Source organism: Pholcus phalangioides, unplaced genomic scaffold (genome assembly GCF_987345545.1).
Source record: "Pholcus phalangioides strain wild (caught in Gottingen) unplaced genomic scaffold, Ppha-v1.0 ptg000007l_1, whole genome shotgun sequence".
In the NCBI taxonomy this organism is placed as follows: Eukaryota; Metazoa; Arthropoda; class Arachnida; order Araneae; family Pholcidae; genus Pholcus; species Pholcus phalangioides.
This window is the reverse complement of record NW_028301600.1, coordinates 6893633-6915030: the sequence shown is the minus strand read 5'-3', so window position 1 is coordinate 6915030 and position 21398 is coordinate 6893633. Positions and strand designations below refer to the sequence as shown.

General features: G+C 35.7%; 1 protein-coding gene and 1 non-coding gene across 2 annotated transcripts; both read right to left on the bottom strand.

Moving 5' to 3' along the window:
• Positions 1–812: 812 nt before the first annotated feature.
• TRNAV-GAC (transfer RNA valine (anticodon GAC)) lies at positions 813–886 on the bottom strand. Its single transcript has one exon. It is a non-coding gene; the product is annotated as a tRNA-Val (tRNA).
• Positions 887–11723: 10837 nt separating this feature from the next.
• Positions 11724–19441, bottom strand: LOC149084859 (uncharacterized). The gene is made up of 3 exons (XM_089232586.1): positions 19312–19441; positions 13698–14333; positions 11724–11838 (listed from the first exon to the last, which is right to left on the bottom strand). Exons 1-2 carry the CDS (start codon positions 19321–19323, stop codon positions 13713–13715), a joined length of 633 nt encoding a protein of 210 aa, XP_089088712.1. The 5' UTR covers positions 19324–19441; the 3' UTR covers positions 11724–11838; positions 13698–13712.
• Between the last annotated feature and the right edge of the window lie 1957 nt (positions 19442–21398).

The window sequence follows — 21398 nt, the reverse complement described above, 5'->3', positions numbered from 1 at the left end:
TATCATTCTAAATTCTTACTCTATCTTCTAAACACTTCCATATTAGAAGGGAAATTTGTGGAAAAATTAAAATACGCAATTGTAAAACCCATCTATAAGACCGGAAATGAAAATAACTTAACAAATTTTCGCCCCATTTCGATTTTGCCCATATTCTCAAAAGTAATCGAATCAGTTGTTAGAAATAAAATTGTCAATTTTCTTGACAAACATAGTTATTTTTCGAGTTCGCAGTTTGGTTTCCGAAAAAATATGAATACAGAAATGACCATTTTGAAATTCTCTGAATATATCTGCACCGAAAATAATAAAAACTTAGCTCTTTTCTTAGATATAATGAAAGCGTTTGAAAGTATCGATCATGATATATTAATGGAAAAATTCTATAATGCAGGTTTAAGGGGGAAAATTTTTAACTGGCTAACGAGTTATCTTGAAACTAGAAAGCAAGCTGTTAAAATAAATAATATAATAAGTGATTATAAGATAATAAGAAAAGGAATTCCTCAGGGATCAATTTTAGGACCATTGGCATTTTTAGTATATATAAACAATATTCAATCTTTGCAACTGCATGGGAAATTAGTTACATTTGCCGACGATGCCGCATTGAACATATCAGCTTCAAATGATCAAGTATTAAAGCAATATACAGAAGAAGACTTAAATCGAATTCAATATTGGCTCCATAGAAATAAACTCCAGTTAAACGTCTCGAAAACAAAATACATAAATACAAGATATACAGTTGACTGGATGTTGTGAAGATATTTATTATTTTAGATGTTAATTTTTTAAGGAAGGAAAAAAAACTCATCTCTGCCGGGAGTCGAACCCGGGTCCCCCGATTGTCGGACGAGTGCTCTGACCACTAAGCTACAGAGGAGATAGAGATTTCCCTTCGCTAGAGCGTATATATGCCGAACGGAACCGTGCAATGGACGGTGAAACCGATCAGCTAATAGCTCATGGACGACGAGCCACCAGATGGCTATATAGTAAGGGGCTATATACGGGTTCGACTCCCGGTAGAGGCAGAGATGAGTTTTTTCCTTCCTTAAAAAATTAACATCTAAAATAATAAATATCTTCACAACATTCAGTCAACTGTATATCTTGTATTAACAAGTGGAGAGCGACATTCATGTCAAAAATACATAAAATTTCAGCTTCGAAGAAATGACGTTGACATTTCTTTTCAGATAAGGTATCACTCTCTAAATTGTATGAATGAGCTCTGCGATTGCCCTCAAATAGAAAAGACTGAAACCTTCAAGTATTTAGGAATAACATTTAGTAGAGATTTGAAATGGAAAAATCATATAGAAATTATTAACAATCGAATAAAATATTATAATATAAGAATATATAATCTCCGAAATATTATTTCAGAAAACTTTTTGATAACTATTTATGTACAATTCTTGGATCCTGTCCACCATTCATTATGGAATTTGTGTATGGGGAGGTGATTATGACTGTAACTGTAATATCCAATTACTCAACAAAACAATAAACAAAAGCTTAAATATAATCAGGCCAAATACTCATCATCCATCAAGTACCCAAATAAATGACTACAGATCAAATGTTCGTAAAACCTATGTTTATAGACTATTACTCTTTCTATTCAGAAATACAGATTGGTTTAAAATAAGACCAATTCAAAGAAATACATTTCAAATAAAAAATAACGGGACCCAATTTCAAATAATTCTTCCTCGTAAAACTATAATAAAAACACGATTTATCTATTTAGCACCAAAAATTTACAATACCCTGGATTCACACATAAAAAATGAAAAATGCATAAAAAAATATAAAACTCTGATTAAAACATATGTGGAAAATACAAATATCATAAATAGTATATAAAGTTTTAAGACAGACAAATAAACACATACAAAAAAAACCATGGGGCAATTTATATGTGTGTGTATGTGTACGTGTAACACATACGTGTATATATTAAAAGATGTGTTGGCCACGAGAAAACATTTTTGGTATTATTTTCATGGATCTGCCCTGGACGGACATAAAGTCCCTTGGGAGATCATACTCTTGTATACAGTTTGTGTGTAGTTCATACAAATACAAATACAACGCCACAACAGGCAAAATGCCCAACGAGGTGGCTGATAAAAAGATGCCCATAAAAATATGGTTGTCATATGTTTCAAAAATACAGCAACCCAATTAAAAATGCAATTAACACAAATTACAAACAATATATACACATGATAAAATATTATACAATGCCCATGAAGAATACTTATGGTTGTCTTATTCTAAGAATGGATAGCTTCTCGATTTACCCCAACATGTTTATCGTATTTCTTTTTAAACGTGTCAATTGTGTTACAATTTACTACCTCCGGGGGTAAGCTATTCCATTTATTAACAACCCTATTGGAGAAAAATTCCCTGCGACACCATAACCTCGCATTGTCCCTCACCAATCGATACTGGTGTCCCCTTGTAAAAGCAGTCGATTGGCGGTGTACTAAAAGTTCATGGTCCATCCTATCCATCCCATTGAAAATTTTGAACACTTCGATCATATCTCCTCGACACCTGCGTTCATCCAATGTAAACATATTCAAAAAATGAAGTCTTTCTTCATAACTCAAGCCCTGTGTGCCAATAAGGACACGCGTAGCTCTTCTCTGCACCCCTTCAACCAAGTCTATGTCCCTCTGTAGGTATGGTCTCCAAAACCTTACAGCATACTCCAGTCCAGGGCGAACTAAGCCTCGAAAAAGCGGAAGAATGACTTTAGGAGAACGCGAAGAGACCTTTTTGAAAATGAGACCAAGCATTCTATTCGCTTTTTTGACAACCGCTGAACAATGTTCAGAAAACTTAAGTCGCTCGTCAATGAGAATTCCCAAATCGGTGACTCTAGTTGCATCCGGGATAGTGACACCATTCAACTCGTAAGAGAACCGTGGGTTGTTCGAACCAAAATGAGCGACCATGCACTTATCTACGCTAAACGTCATGCTCCATTCATTTGCCCATGCTGCAATCTTGTTTAAGTTGGTCTGGAGCAACTCCCTATCGCTTTCATTTCCGATTACCCCCATTAGCTTCACATCATCTGCGAATTTGCTAGTAATTCCATCGATACCCTGATCGAGTTTGTCGATAAAAAGTGAAAAAAGTATGGGGCCAAGGACACTTCCCTGAGGAACTCCACTTGTGACGTCTGTCCAACCAGAGAATTCCCCGTTCACCATAACTCGTTGCGACCTATCTCTTAACCACGATTCTATCCAATTCAGCAAGTTGCCCCCTATTCCAATCTCGTGTAAACGTTTCAAGAGTTTGCCATGTTGGACCCGATCGAATGCCCTCTGGAAATCAAGGTAAACAACGTCGACATTTTTGCTCTTACCCAAAGCCTTAGTCACGTAATCATAGAAGCAAAGGAGGTTAGTTACACATGACTTCCCCTTCCTGAACCCATGCTGATTATCCGACAATACATTATTCTCGTCTATCCACTTCACAAACTGCCTTTTGATGATAATTTCCAATATTTTCGAGAGGGAGCTCGTCAAACTCACTGGACGATAATTAGACACCACTTCTCTACTACCCTTCTTAAATATCGGAACAACGTTAGCCAGTTTCCAATCTCTCGGGACGATACCCTCAGCAACACTACTCCTGTATATCTGTGCGACTGGCCCCAACAATTCATTAGCACCTTCCCTGAGAACCCTGGGATAGATATCATCTGGTCCTGGTGCTTTGCTTGCACATACATTTCTTAGAAGATTTAGGACCTCCACGTCTTCCACTTGAATATCGTTGAGCGTTTTATTACCCCATGCAACACCCGTATATCGAATATCATTATCTCCATTAAAAACCGACGCGAAAAAGTCATTGAAAGCACTACACATGCCTACATTGCTCTCTACTTTTGAGCCTCCTATCGAGAGGGGGCCAACTGTCCCCTTACATCCATTATTGACGTATCGAAAAAATGATTTTGGGTCAGAGCCAATGTTATCTGCCAACCTAGATTCAACTTGCTTTTTACTATCCCTTATCGCTTTCTTCAAGTCTTCTTTTATCAGTAAACAATGATAGGTCACCTCGTCCACTTTTATACTCCCTGAATGCTCTTTTCTTTTCAAGATAAAGGTTCCGCACGCTATCCGTGAACCATAGAGGGTGTGATGTACAAACACGCTTTTTTCGAACAAAGGGTATGACGTCGTGCAAAACAGAGGACAGCTTCGTACTAAATTCTTCCCATTGACTTACCACCCCTACTGATTCCAACCGGTCTTTGAAAACTTCCGCTAACCTTCTTCGCAAAACATCAAAGTTAGTTCTCCGAAAACAAGGAACCAGTCTTTTGTTATCAACCTTACCCGAGGAAAAGTTACAGTGAAATCTGACGATACGATGATCACTGGAAGAAAACTCTTCCCCCACCGAAACATGTTCAACTAGATCCTCAGAACTAGTAAGAACTAAATCCAAAATAGCAGTACCCCTAGTGGCTTCTGATACATGCTGATACAAAAAATTTTCGAGCACCAACTTAAGAAAGTCTCTTTCATACTGATTTCCAGATGAAAGGTTCTCCCAATCAATACCCGGGTAATTGAAATCCCCTAGTATGAGAACCCTCTTTCGCTTACACATGTAGGAAATTTCATCATGCATTTTGGCGATGTAGTTTTGATCCCTATTCGGTGGATTGTAACAAACCCCAACAATAAGCTTATGACGTCTTTTGTTCTCAAGTTCAACCCATATGGTTTCAATATCACTTCTCTGCACGTTACACTCTCTAGCCTTCAAACATGATTTCACGTATATCAACACTCCACCCCCTTCCCTATCAGATCTATTTCTCAAAAAAGTATCGTATCCTGAGATGTGTAAGAAAGATTCATCCCCATCGTTTGCCCAAGATTCTGTAATGGCTATAAGATCCAAGCCCTCCACAACTATCATAGTTTCTAAAAAATCTTTCTTATTACCCAAGCTCCTGGCATTTATTAACACACATTTTAATTTGCCCGGTGGTTTGTTGTCAATCGAGAAGCCATCCAAGTCAGAGGTGGGTAATTCCCCGTCAATACTGTTGTGATTATCATTAACTAACCCGCATTCCCAACTACGTGGTCTGGGAGTAAAAAACCTGACCTAAGACTATCGTAAACCTCCCAGACCCCTCTCTTATTTAGATGGATCCCATCCGAACGAAGCCACCTATCGGTAAATGCGGGAAGCTCCAAGAACGTGACCCCAAGCAAATGTCCTTCAGGCCTATATTGAATTGGTGGATCCTACTCCTATATCCCCTACTACCCCTTGGCAGCACTGGAATCACTGCCACATCTGAACCCCCCTCCCTAGCGGATAATAGTAAATCCCGGTATTCTGACAGAGACTCACTAATATTCGCTCCTACCTGATTTGTTCCCACCCACAGAATCACCCGCAAGGGCAACTTTCGGCGATGAAAAACGTCTCGAACGTTGCCAATCTTCCCCCCAGGAAGACAACAGCGCTCGAAACCCCGAAAATCCCTACACACTCGGTTCCCAAGTTCCCTAACCATAGAATCGCCGATGATTAAACCCCTATCACTATCCCCCTCTACCTCATCCACGACCACCCATTCGCCCTCTAAAATGTCGTTGTTCGTGGAGATTGCTTCTTCATCAACAGGTGGCTCGACGACCAGAGGGTCCGTTATAACCGGGCCCTCTAGCACCCTAACTTTTTCCCGTAAAGCTTCGACCTCGAGTTCCAGCCTTTTTCTAACCAAGCACCCTTTACAATTGAAACTATCAGCTACCATACCCCTAGACCAGGGAAACCTCCCGTCGCAAGCTCTACACAACACTAGTCGAGGTCGAGGCATACTAACACTATTGCTAAAGCTAGATAATAATATATGACTTGTAGATAATAATAAAAATACTTAACAATAGGAAAATGAGAAACGTTAACTGGAAATTAAAATAATGTAAAATACATTACTATGCAAAATATACGTAAGAGACTATACGAAAAAATTACGTAAAGTAGAATGCTCAGCACTAAATCACGAAGAATAAAATAAACATGTATATAAAGAATACAACACCCTCTAAAAAAAGTATTAAGCTACGAAGTACAATTTATACTTATTAGAATTAGCTAACTATCTCAAAACACTAACACTACAACAATAGGCCCAAATGGAAGGAAAACAAAGTTATTGAGAGTACCCGGGAAAAAGTATACACTGTTTGCTAACACTAACGTCCAATAACCTACGAACTTATATCAAAGAAGCGAGCGAACCTGGCGAAAAAACAACGAAAATGAAATGCGAACGAGAAAAATAAATATAAGTCGATCGAAAATACACAACGGAAATTTAAAATAAATGAGAGCAATATAATAAAAAAAAACCACTTATCTCACAATCCAACGTGCGCTAAAAAAAAAGAAAATCACCGCAGAATATGACCCAAAAATAAACAACACGCTAAGTAAAACTCACGAGAACGAAGAAAAACACAAAGAAAGACACAAAATGGCGCACTGGCGTGACGGATAATCCTACGGTAATCCCCCGGCAACGGTTTCGGATAAAACTTCTTCTATTGGTCGGTGAGCGGAGCGCGATAATAGCACGTCCGTTCCCAACGACGGCGAAGACGATTATGATTATTTCATGTGTTGTGTTGTTTTTTTTTTGTTATGTTGTTGTATGTAGTTTATTCATAGAAATAAACCTTTATTCTCTTAAAAAAACAAAAAAAAACAAACTTGCAAATGCCGATTAGGAAATACTATAATCTTTTCTCGAAGTAGTGAGATTCGGATCTGCGTATTATAATAAGCTGGAAATTACGGTACATTTATCTCACAAGGAAAAGTTCATTTATATTTTCTAAACCTAACTTTCATTTTTATTTTTTTTATTCATATATACTGAAGAAAAAAATCCAAGTTCATGCATGACTTGATTATGTTTAAAAACATTTTCACTCTTTCTTTCCACTCCTTTTTTTTTTAAGAGTAACATTGAATTTTCATTGAAGCACATTCAGTAACTACGCCGGTCAAGTAACCTCTTCACCCCTTGAGCCAAAACTGGCTATTAAAAAATTGATTTTTGTTTATTGTATGTCAAAATGCCTTTTACAAAAGTTCATTTTTAAAAAAAAAAAACCCTAATTAGTTAATTGAAGTCGATATCCTTACTAGGACCATTGGAGTTAGGTACACATATGTGTACCTCAGGTCTTCACTTGAAAAAGGAATCATTACAAACCAATTGAAACAGAGAGAACTTAAAACTCTGGAGCGAAAAGGTCAAATTATTGAACTAATCAACTAGAAATAACATGAGTGATGTTATACCCTAGTGTATATACTTTAGATCAGTGGTTCTCAACCGGGGGCCCTAGGATATTTCAGGGGATCACGGATGAAAATCTCGCAAAAGGAGAGCCACGGCTGCTGTTTCGGGGGCCATACGAGGAAGTTTGAGAAATTAAATTTTTTTTAGTCGCTCTGACTAAAAAAATTTAATTTCAAACAAAATGCATAGAATATCTTTTTCGCAATTTTTCCCCTATTCAAGTAACATTAACATGAGAAAGGAAATAAAAAAAGTGTTGCATGTAATCTCGGTGGTTTTACGACTTGGGGGGTGACAGTAGGCCCTGACACAAACTATAGAAGAGGTAAAAACAACAAAAAGAATTTTTGTTGTTTCTCTGTAATGCTTGTTATGTGGCAGATGGCAGCACTACACATAACAAGCATTACAGAGAAACAACAAAAATTCACGTCAGGTTTCACTACACGTACACGCACATTCCCGCATGTACCGATTCGTTGGGGGGTTCCAGGGGGGTGTAGTAGTAGTAGTAGTAGGTAGGGCCTCCAAAAAATGGCTCGGGGATCCATGATGTTCTTAAGTCAGCCACCTCGTTGGGCAATTTGCCTGTTGTGGCGTTGTATTTGTATTTGTATAAAAGCAAAATGGAGTAACTGTAAAGACAGAAAATTGTGTGTGTTCGAAGACTTTTTATTCGAAGAGGACTGCCATAAAGAAAGCAGACAAAGATTTGTTGACCATTCATTGGCATTCTTTTGAGTGCTGGTAGTAAATATAATCCAAGAAGTAGATGGGTGAAAAATGAAAGCTTGTAAAAAACCCATCGTTTTCATGCAATTACAAACAGATAGCCATCTAGTTTAGCACAAAGCTATCTTCAGTCGGCACTGAGTGGTCTGATGGGGAATATATTTATAAAAATTGAATAAAGAATGATTGCTATGGGGTATTTTTTTATGAATTTTGAGGGGGGGGTGCCAATTCATTGCCTCTGCTGAAAATAAATAAGTCGAATTCAGTTATAACGAACTCCAAGAGACCAAATCATACATGAGGAAAAAATACCCGCAAAATTTAATTTTTTAAAACTACATTGCTTTACTTAAGAAACTGTAATTTCATAAAATTACTGTTGTTTCAATTGCAAGTGTTCATATGCCATTCCTTTCAATTTAACAGGAAAAATGTAAATTTTGAACATATTTAAGACGGTCTTAACGTCATTTGGTTTGCTGATTGGTTTCTATATTTCAGAGGCAGATAATGTATGAGGACTTCTCCTCTAAGGTATTTATTGACACCACATCTTTAAAGTTTTTTTAATCGATACTGTAATGCTTCCTATTAACTGCCCTACTACTTAAGCCTGCTGTTGGCCTATTATTGGCCTACAACATCCCAAATAATTTCAATGCGATTTTCCTACCCTGCAAGAACAATGTTGTGGACATTAGAAAAAAAATTCTAAAAGGGCGTATAACCACATTTAAAGCAATTTAAATCCGTTTATTTGAGACTCACTGCGTCTGCTGATTTCTCAGAAAAGTGCAATAAATTCTCACATAAGTCTTCACTTTGAAATGTCCATAATCCGCTCAATGCGTCTCTTCGTATCTGTCAATCTAAAATTTATGGTTTTTAGTGTTGATAATACGCGTGCAAAACCAATACAGCGACGCGTTTTCACAATCTGCAAAACGAGTTCGAGTAAAAATGAAAATGTCAAATAATTGAAATTGTGCTTCGTATGAATGGAATATTTGAATATTAAAAGCTATATACAGAGATTAATCATGACCATAATCAAACGTCTCATAAATGTGAAATTTGTCATAAAACTGGGAGTAAGGCGCGAATCCCCTTGTGCACAAGTGGAATTTCGAGTTATTTACGCACAACCGAGCTCCTCTTGACCATTTTTTTATTTTTCTCTCCCCACCCTTTCTTTCTTTTGTTTCCTTCCTAAATTTATAAAAGTAGAAAGGACTGTTTTCAGATCAAATTGCCGAAGTTCAATTACGTTAGTGCAAAAATGTCACATTTTTGGGGGGAGGGGAGGGGAGGGGAATACAGTCAAACCCCATTATAATGAACTCCAAGAGACCAGAGGAATCACTTCGTAATAACGAAATTTCGTTACAAAGGAATTCCAGATTTTTATATTGTTCGTATGTAAACTTATCCGGGGGATTAGAAAAGTTTTCGTTAAAACGATATTTTTTTCCGTTATAACGAGAGTCAACTGCATTTCGTCTCAAACTATTTTTTTACGAGTATATGCAAGCTGCATGGGTAACAGGACGTATGGCACATTATTGACGAGCTGTTAGACATAGAGACACAGTTCCAACTAGAAATAGTTTCCAAATAACGTGTAATACTCAGATACGTCATTCATGTTATAAGGGGTTGTACAGTTATAAAATAAAAATAAAAACAAATTTCTATGTCGTCCCCGTGTGCCAAAGAACCCAATTAAAAAGTTGTTGCTCTGTCTTTCCCGATGCCAACTAAAATAATTTCACGTTTCCAAGTGCAATATTCACCGAGGTATGCAAATTCAAAAAATTGAGGAAATTTGGGAAAAAACAGCATTAAATGCGGGTAAAATGGTTTGTCCAATTTTGACAAACCATTGTAAAGGCATACATGTCTGAATAACATGTCTGAAACGCATTGTTAGGGAACCACAGTAACCAAAGTAAACATTCCGAAAGTGACTGTTGAGGCTCAAAAACCATTGTTGCCAGACAGTTTTTCACCCATTTGGGGCATTTGCCCAATTTTAACGAACTTTAAAAGTAGCTTATCGTTCAAGTTGGGTCCCATTTGGCATATATGCATTTGGCGACGATAGATCTAAAATTGTAGATTTGTATAGAGAACACACACAGAAAATCAATTTTATATACATAGAATTAATGTATATTTGACATCAATAATATTTCTGCCTGTACATAATAATGTCTTCTTAAACTAATAACAGTCGATGAAGCTTCGGTCGCAAATACTACGGTTTTGTTTCAGTCGCAAATGTCCCGGTCGCAAATAAGACGGCTTCTTAGCATGTTCGGGCCATGGGGGCGCTAGAAGCTATGTATGGACTTGGTATAGGATCCTATGGGTTGACTTAAGGGGGGGGGGGGCGATAAGAGATAAAACAAATTGAAGCGGGCGATGGAAACAAAGAAGTTTGGGAAAATGTGCTAGAGGAAAATGAAAAGGACAAAGACCCCAGTGTAGGGTTGTTTATTATCTCACAGACACATTTTCGTTTTCTTTCCATAAGAAGCGCACACCTAATACTGTATATCACCAACAGGCTTAATATCTATTCCATTTTTGTTAAACTTTTACCATTACCTCTAGTTAATCGAGGTTCTACGTAGGGCTGGGTAACTCCCAAAAGAAACCTATCTCTTACGAGACAGTGGAAGAAACTGGAAGAAAATAAGAATGTGCACTAATTATTGTTTATTTAAAGTACATGTAATTAATGCTTGTTATTTCACCACGTTGGTTATGAAATGATAATAAATAAGTTTTGAAAACAATATTTTTTTAACATTTAATTATAAATATCTTACCAGGACGTGCGACGTACAATTTTCCAATAAAGCGCACATATTAAAACAAATTATTCCAATTTCCAAATAAAGTATTAATCTGAGTATAAAAAATATTATATATATCTTAGAGTATAATTAATACATGTTTGTGTGTGCACAAAATAATTTTATGGTAAAAATGCGTTAAGAACTTGAAAAAACTATCAATTGTTTTGTCAAAGAAGGCTCTAGCAAGATTCAAGACGCATAGGGAGGAAAAACAGGCAGTTTTTCTTTAAAAAAAGTTTTTCGTGTTTATTATTTGCGAAAAAAAAAATCGGATATATGTATAGGAGATTTTTATTTCTGAATCAAGTCTGTGGGTACTCAGCCCCACGCTACGAAACACTGGGTGCTCGAGCACCCCGCTCCGGCGCCACTGAAAACTTCCATCAAACTCAGTATATAAACTTGAATCATCACCAGTTTTCGTTGAATCGACTTGCATTTCCCCCCCCCCCCCCCGTCGAAAAATTTGATCAAAATATTGATTCAAATATTAACTTATGTGAAATGTTATACCTAGGAATATATTTGAAGCCACATCCAATCGGTTTCATCGAACAAATCAAAATAAATTAGGAACTTTAATCGGATTGATCGAGTCGATTAACTCAACTAAAATTTTTAACTGCTATTAACAATTGATCGATTAACTGACCCGATTAATCGGACTAGCCATAATTAATAGAAAAAAAATATTAATATCAAGAGATGCTAAATAAGAAAGAAAAAGAATGCAATTCTCTTTGGAAAAAAAATGATTTTATTCTTATAAAAAAAGTTTTTCATAGAAAAGCTCCGATTGATCACCAGTCTGTGCATCTGCCTAGGAAACATGAAGTGGTGAAGTGCACCCTAGAATAGACAATTTCGAATGTACAATAAGGATAATTATTCTTAAAATAATTTGTTGAAAATTAACAAGAAAACTCTGAGAAAATTATCAGCATTTTGTTATTATTCAGTATGACAAAGGGGTTTTGACGGTGAAATCTTAGTACCGAAATAAAGGTCTCATCATAGCCTTTCTCGGACTAGAGAAACAAAATAATTTAAGCAAGGTATTTGGATTTTTCTGATCAGGCAATAAAAAACTTGGTTTTTCTGTGAATCATGATCTAATGATTATAAGAATTTCTCCCTATCGTATGATAGAAAGTAACTATAGTAGTTCAAAGAATCAACCACGTTGGACGTACTTTTGTTTTCAAGAAGTGAGGTAGAAAACTTTTGAATCCTGTGAAATGAATGTATGAAACAAGCAGTATAATTTTTTTTCTTATCGAGGATAGTATCCAATCACTGAGAAAAATTTTATTATAAAAGACATGGAATTATATGAAATGAAGCATCGGTTTCATTTAAAAGCTGGTTATGTCTGATAACGAAACTGTCAAGGCTGGTATGCATTTTAATGGTGATTAGCAATATTTCTCATTGAAAACGATTTTATTGAAAACAATATCACTGTATTTCATAATAAAAAAAACGAGGTGAATAGATTTTTAGCGTCCAAAAAAGAAGTTGAATTGCCGATCAGAGAAACTAAAAGATAGACAGGTGGTCAGAGCTCAGATATAACTAGCACCACCGCCTCTCTTTTTAATGTAGACCAGTGTTTCTCAACCGCCGGGCCGTGAGTGATTCCATCTTTTAATTCTTCCTCATTTATTTCCCATAGACGTGTTTATGACCGGGCCTTCCACTCGAAAAAAAATACACAACCGGGCCGCGGACTTCCAAAGGTTGAGAACCACTTATGTAGACTACAATGCAATATCTTTCGCAGTAATTAATTTTTTTTAAATATAAGTTCAATATCGATTGATGCATACTGTGTTCTTTACAATAAAAGTTGCCGCGTGTACTGAGCTGTTTAAGGAGAATGGGCTATAGTTTATTCATCAGAAAGTTATGAAACTTTCGGAAATTTCTGATGAAGGGAAGGGGAAAGAAACTGGGGAAAAAATTAGGAGTAGTCACCAGTAGAGGGTTTTTTTCTACGCCAACGAGAGACGGATTAAGGTCGGTTGAGGCTCTGGGCTCAGATTAAAATATTGGGCCCCTTAAGTTGGAGTTTTGTGGGGCCCAGAGCGCACCTGCCGTTGAATCCACCTCTGACGCCAATGTATGTGCACGTACTATTTTTTTACAAACATATGACCAAACTGCTCAAGCTTCATGGCAAAGTACATTTATATGAGCATCTACAGCAAAAAAAAACAATTTTATTCATATTTCTTCTTTTACAAAGAGTATGGCATCGAGTTTATAAAAATGTATTTTATTGGTGAAACTTTTACGCACACAGTGATTCCGCACAAAAAGCTACGAGGAGATTTTCGGTCTTCAATGGGGGCTTCGAAAAATTTCCTTATCTCCTCATTAAGACTATGTTTTCTAATTGTTTTGATGGGTAGTTAAACTTTTAGCTACTGTAGTGCTGTTTATGGGTAGTTAGCATTTACTGCTTAAACTACTGTGTATGGGTAGTTAGCATTTACTGCTTAAACTACTGTGTATGGGTAGTTAAACTTACTGTGCATAAAAGTACAAGTACTAGTTTTAACAAATTAAGAAATTAAGTTACTTGAGTTAGAATTTAAATTTTTGAATAAAAATGCTTTTGTGGTATTTGACTTGTGGGAAATATACGTTTTCATAGCTACTTTCTATAAAAAGAGAGTTAGAGAAATAAAAAAAAGGAAACTCACTTGATGAATACGTCTTTAGTACTTTCCATATCCTCCTCCTCCGCCACCTCCGAATTTGCTTCCTCCTCCTCCATAGCCGCCTTGTCCTCCGCCGTATCCACCACTGCCATAGCCTCCTCCACCACCTTGTTTACCACCTCCGGCACCTCCACCATAACCTCCACCTCCACCTCCAACTTTTCCTCCTCCTCCGTAGCCTCCTTGTCCACCACCGTAGCTACCGCCATGGCTTCCACCACCGTAACCACCGCCTCCACGGCCTCCACCTCCGTAGCCGCCACCACCACCTTGTTTACCTCCTCCATATCCTCCTCCTCCTCCTCCACCTTGTTTGCCACCTCCATAGCCTCCTCCACCCGAGTAGCCACCTCCTCCACCTTGTTTACCTCCTCCATAGCCTCCTCCTCCGCCTGAATAGCCGCCTCCTCCGCCTGAATAGCCGCCTCCTCCACCTGAATAGCCGCCTCCTCCACCACCTTGCTTGCCTCCGCCATAACCTCCACTACCTCCTCCTCCTCCTATTTGCTTACCACCTCCATAACCTCCTGAGCCACCACTACCTCCACCTCCTCCTCCATATCCACCTCGTTTATAGGCTGAGACATAGACGATGGCACTAATTAAGACTAAAGCCACCTGCAAAGATAGTGAAAGTATATTTTCAATAGAATATAATTGTGCTCTTGATTTGACTTTCATTCAAATTTTATTGTTGAAATTAAACTTCTTAAAAGTGAGAAGAAGAGATATATATTGTTTACAAGGATCATATTTTAGATCAAATAACATTTTTTTCAGCAAAAAGTATTTTTCTCATTATCATCACTCCAACTATAAATTTATCACAGCTATTCTTTTAATCACATCTTAAGAGATGTCTAAGCTGAACCAAAAAATGTGAATACGCTACCTTCCTCATTTTTTATCATGATTTTTTCCGAATATTCGGTTAGATTTCTGACTCTTTCACTACAGGGCACAGTAGATCTTTTCTTATTTTAAGACAATTTATAAATATGGTTTTACGTGGACGCATTAAAACGGTTGGTTTGTTGGACCAACCACTATGTATGTGCATGATCAGCAAGAGAAAAAAGACCCAAGAAAAGTGAAAAATTAAGTAGTAATCTACAATTTAGAGCTTATTTCAAACGGCTGAAAAACGCTGCTCAAGCTGGGGTTCGAATCAATACCTAACCAGCCGGAAGTATGTTAATCCAGTGCCGAAACTAGGGTTTTTCTGGGGGAGGGGAGGGGGGAACAAACGTGATTTGCCCCCCCCCCCCTCCACTGTGAAATTCGATCATTTTATAAGTGTTTTTCGGACTTTCCTGAAATTTGCCACTCTCTAAAGTTTGCTGCCTGGGGTAGTTGCCCCCCCCCCCTCGCCCCCTCTGGTAACGGTCCTGTGCTAACCGAGGTTTCTCTAGCAATGTTTTTTTTCATTTAAGTTTCCCGAAATTCTCATATACCCGCTAAATATACAGGGTGCATAGCTAACTCCTTTAGCCGCTAAAATTAAGATATTTGAATTCTAAATCAGAGAAAAAAGGTGGAAAAAACTGCATGAACACTAATGGACAACGCTTCTTTCCCTCATTTATACTGTTTCCAACTTCTGTTTTTGAATTTAAATATCTCAGCGAATATTGCACTTGGAAACGTGAAATTTTTTGTGTTACTCTCAGGAAAGAAAGGACAACTTTCTGGTTGGGTTTTTTAGGATAGGGTGATCAAATAAAAGTAAAAAAATACTTTATTTCAATAACTATACCTTGCAATATATGAATGATGTAGCTGAGGTCCACGCGTTGTTCGGATACTTTTTCTAACTGCAAATATGCTTCTAGTATCAACGGTTCACAAGCAACAATTTTTTAAAGTTTTTTGATAATTGTAATCCGATTACTTATAATTATCCTCTACTATTAATGAATTTTGAGGACGCTAATATTTCAAGCTTGCCTCATGCAAAATGGCTCTGAGAAAAAAAATAATTTTTTCTTAGTTTGAAAGACACCTCATAAAACTAGTTCATGTTATTTTTCATGAGAAATAGAAATTTCTTCAAATATCAGGACAAAGAATTCATTTTCCCTGATTATTGGCTTGTTATTTTTATCTGACAGCTTTTATAGGGAAGGGATTTGTTCTCTCTCTCTTTCTTAGTTAATATCGCAGGAAAAATAATAGTTCATACAGATAATAATATAATCCACGTGACCATATTCCATCGGCGAAAATGCTAGATATCGAGATAATCAATTGGGTAAAATGCGGGATATTACCAATAGTCACTAAAATAATTGCCATTCATTGATAAAGCAGCCAAAATATGATATATAGCCACCGTCTAAATAAATCACCTTCCAGTTGGAATTAAAGGTCAAATTTTTCATTTTAAATTAAATCTACCATAGCAAAATCACGAAGCAAATATATAGTGAATTAGGACACCAGTGTATTTCATAAGAAAAGAAAATTGTGATGGTTATAAATAGAGAGCTCGGATTATAAATGCAAATGCATATGTGCATATGCATTTGCATATTTTGGCTTTTTTTAGCATTAATGCATATAAATGCATAAAATCAAAGAATTTTCTGTATAAGTGCATATTTTTGAAGGTTTATTTAAGCTCACTCAATTTTTTAAAATAATTTTTGAAATAAATATTGTTCATAATATTTTCATAACATCGGTTTTTTTCCCACAGGAGAAATTTGGTGAATTAATACATATTTATATAAGGAGGTATATTATTAGGAGGTATATAAAATGGACTAAATAATATGTATTCATTCCGTTGCCTCATAAAATACTGTTGAAGAAACATTTTACTTATTTTATCCTAAAATTCTACAATACGTTACCACCAGAAATCACTCACAATACTAATTTATCATCCTTTAAAAAATGTGTCAAGCAATACATGTTCTCACTTGATGGTATAGAAAATTTGTTTTAATGTTTTTCTGTTGCTCATGTAATCCTTAAATAACGCAACAGTTTAAAATTTAATTACATGCTGCATCTAGTCGTTTTTACTTATATTCCAACATCCAAAAAATTTATATTTTTAGTTGCAGCATGTAGAACTGTTTTTAAATTGCACTCCTCAGTTGCCATGAGTTTTATGATAAGATAAGTGAAAGTGCTGAATTTTTTTTAGAAATAGTGTCGAAATTCTTTTGTTACTGGTATTTTCGTTATTGAGCAGCTACTACAAACTAAAAATGAAAAAATCTCTGAATAAAAAATATGTAGGAGTTAATTTGCATATGCGGTATATATATATATATATATATAAATGAAAACATATGCACTAAGAAATATATAGAAAAGATGCCTTTTGAGAACACAACTGCTTTTTTTTGCATGGCGATTTTTTTTAATTCATATTTTCTCATTTTTTGTACATATTTCGGACTTTTTGACTTTTTCAAGATTTCTAGTGCTTTTCTGGGGTGTTTAATGAATATTTGGGATTTTCAGTGCAAATATTTTTGCATTTTTAAGTGCATGTTTTTGCATTTTTAAGTGCATGTTTTTGCATTTTTAAGTGCATGTTTTTGCATTTTTAAGTGCATGTTTTTGCATTTTTAAGTGCATGTTTTTGCATTTTTAAGTGCATATTTGCAGATTTTTAGAGCATATTTTGCCACTTTTTTTAGTGCATATAATCCGGGCTCTAGTTATAAAGTTATGCGAATCATCTACTATATTAGTGTTTCCTTAAGTGGGCAATATCGCCCCCGGTGGATGAGGGAATGGTCTAGGGGGCGATAGAACCAACGGATTTAACATAAGATCTTATGTTTTCACTTGAGTTGGGGAGCGATGAGAAAAAAATTTCCAAAGAAGGGGGCGATGGAGCAAATTGTTTGGGAAACCATGATCTGTATGTGCAGGGCCGTCCTAAGCGTATCGTTTGCCCCCCTACACAAATTGGTTTTTGGAAGCCCCCTACCTGACTATAAATTATTGCTTACCAATTTGTATGATTAAATTTTGAAATTTTTAACGCAATCTCATCATGAGGGCCCTCCCCCTGCACTTGAGGCCAACGGTCAGTGAGCCTTGATTGACCCATGCGTTAAGACGGCACTGTATGTGCAATTTTAGTTAAGATAACTGATTTTAGTAAACTTTGCTGAAAAAAACGGAACATTTTTATCAAAAAGTCGGAATAACCAAAAAATGTGAAAAATACAGGTTTTACAGTCGACTAACGTATAAACATGTTTCGGTATGTTATTTGCCAAATGAATTGAAATTCAATTCATGTAATAAACTTTATTCTTTCATTAGTTTTGCATTTGATGTTTTTAACTGGATGAATATCCAACTATCGTAGCTGTTTTTTTTCGGTTTTTTTACAAAATATTATTAGGAGGTATAAAATTCTGGTTAATTAACTTCATGAAAAATGATCTCCTGATAAGAATAACTTGCAGGCCTGATAATAATAACATGCATTCACATTACATGAGACAAGGAAAATCTAAAAACTATATTAGGGAATATGTGGCGATATCAGTGAAAGCAAACATTCAAACTTTAGGAGGATTCATTAAATATTTGACTAATTTCTTTAAAATCTTTTCATTCATAAATAAATCCACTAATTACTAAAACATATTTAATGTTTGATATTGTAATAGAATTCAATGCAATACTTGAACAGCACGAGAAATTATTTATCACTAAAACAACTTATTTGATCATTCACGCATCATAACCATTTTATGCGCAAGAGGCCAAACAGACCGGAATGTAAAGTTTATAAATCGATACAGAACGGTTTCGTTTTCATGCAACTTTCTGGAATTCAAACCTAGACGAGCTGAATATGTTACGAGCAGCTACAAACTACTTGGTTCCAAGGGTTCTCCTACTTGAGAAATTTTAAAATAACTACTCAGGTGAGAGTAAATCCTATAAAGTAATAATAAATAGCTACCAGTAGTAAATTGTTTAGAATATTAATTAACTGAATATTTATGAAAGCAACTTGGCGAAAATTTCTTCTATATAGTTTTGAAAAAGATTGTTTCAATGACCCAGGAGCTCGAGCTTTTTTGAGGTTCACTTAAACCCTAATTTTTGGTATTTTATGTGGAAAAATGTCTGCATTCAAAAAAGCATGCATAATAATTTGAATATACGGAAATTCTGAAAAATATCTACGCAAATATGAGCACACTAAAAAAGTGATAATGAAAATTCAGCATGAATGAAATTTATCAATAATTTGGGGTCCGTGTTTGAATCGGGATACTGGATTGGGACGTCAGCTCATCTGTCTAGATCCCACTAGCTAAAGATGCCGGTCATTTCGCTATGGAAATTGGGACGGTTAACGTGACATCAGTATAGATATGCGAATAGTCAAGTTTTTTAGGGAGTTGGTAAATATCTCTAAATGTATTTAAGCCTATTCTGTAACTATACCTACATTACTAGTAGAGTATAGCAAATACTGTGTGTTGCACGGTAGAACTTATCTTTTATCCTATTCACTCAAATTCAGAACCGCACTAGCATTAATCCCCCGTCAACTATACATCGGTTCAATCGAAGTTGAATAGATAAATGAAGTGTGTTTACTTACAGTAGCTTTCATGTTGGGATGCTCGGTAGGATCGAACAGTTAGGAAAATTCGCAGATCGAGGACTGCTGCTGTCTTGTCGATTTACCGAGCTTTTTAAAGGATTCAGATGCCCACCCTACCCGCCACCACTTCACTACAGACTTTTTTTGTTTCCTTTCACATCTATTTCGTACAGTTTCGCAATATCGATGGCAAGGGGGAGAGAACAAGCCAAAAAGCCATCGTACAAACGTTCTTGACCCCCTGAGTTTAAAACCGAAAGCAGGTTTGATCACAGACAGTAACAAAACAGCAAAAAGATCTTCTTTTGTCGCCCGGAGCACGATTCGCTTGTCAAAATGATGTAAGACGAGTGTTTCAGCGCCCTGTTTGTGTATATACTATGACTACGAAGTAATAATAATAATAAAATATAAAAATATACTACCACTTCAACTTTTGAAAACCGTGACGGTATCCTTGTAAATATATATTTGTTTTGTTTCCTGTTCTGTCCTTTAAAACACGGAAGAAGGCGTAATGATATCTCACGCATCAAATTTGGTGACGCAAATCAGTAGAAAAAAAGCACGATGAAGATTTGATTATGTTTGTGGGTTTCTACTCATCGGTGGAATGACACAGAAAATTAGACAATGGACGTAATTTTCTGTGAGTTAGTTTGAATGATTTTTAAAAAAATTGTAATGAGTAAGACTGAAAACGGGACCAAATGTTTTCTTAAAAGAAAACATTTTCTTTGTGTTTCGTAGGGTTTCTTTTCTTATTTCCTACATCCACTCTGGTAGCCAACTCATGATAGACGAAAACAAAAAGAAAAAAAAATAGTGACTAAAATGAGGAATGCATTACGAAGTCTGTGAGTTTTGAGGGGGTCAACAACGTTTTCGCAATTACATTGGACAGTTTATTATTATTTAGCTTTTGAAATTTTCTTAGTCTTATTCCTCCGATCAAGCTTTTTCTTTTTCTTGTCTTTCCTTTTTGCTTTGTTGTATATTCCGTGACAATATGCATCATATTTTAGAAACCTTGCGAATTGAGGACAAAACACCAGAAGTTATTATTATTATTATTTCAATTTTTTTTTTTTTACTTTTGTTTTCACTGTTCTCCGTCTCGACATGTTTCGAAGCTACGATGTTTCCATTCAAAAAAAAAATAAGTTAAAATAATAATGATGAGAATATGAGTTTTAACATGATTAAAGACTTAATACGGCTTCTATACACTTTTTCGTGGCCGGATAAGCTCATCAGAACCACAGAGAAGAGATATAATGTAAGAAAGATATTATTTTTAGTCTATGCTCATAACCTCAATGTTTTGAAATGGTGATGCTACTTTTTTTTTGTTTGTATAAAAAGCGTCTGGAAACGAAATTTTATTAGCGTCATTAAGATGCCAGAAAATGAATAAATATTACAGTGAGTCGAAATCAGTTCGAGGAATTGTATATTTTCCATAAATTTACAATAAAGAACAATGTTCTAAAGCCCGTGAAGAAGACAAAAAACATTGTAAGAGCGTGTGATGTTCATGCTATCGATTTATATCATTGAAACACTGATATTTTATTTAAAAAATCCATAAGGAAATATCAGAAAGTGTCTAAGAAGAATGATTAATTTATCTTACACAATAACTAAAATTTTTGATTATACTGAGTTTGGGTTTTCCCTGGTGGTAATCCCTACGATTCTACGCATTTTTATGTTTCGTAGTATTCAACTTCAGTTTAGCTGTGTTCTAAAACTTTTTGATTTCGTAAAGGAAAATAGTTTATTTTCTAGATAAAGGATGATTTTTAAATGTTTTGCAAATATGCTAATTTTAAAAACTAATTTGCAATATCACACAAATGGCGTTCAATATTATTTTTAAGATCGTATAATCAATTTTAGGAATAGAAAATATATATTGTGAGATTTTGACAAGTTAAAATTATTTAACTTTCAATCATTTTCATTACTTTAGAAATACGTAAAATGTGTGTATGTGATGAGAAACAAAATTTTAATGTACTTCTCGTGCTTCTCAACCTCATATATATTTATTTGATGTGTTTAAATGGACTGAAACCCTT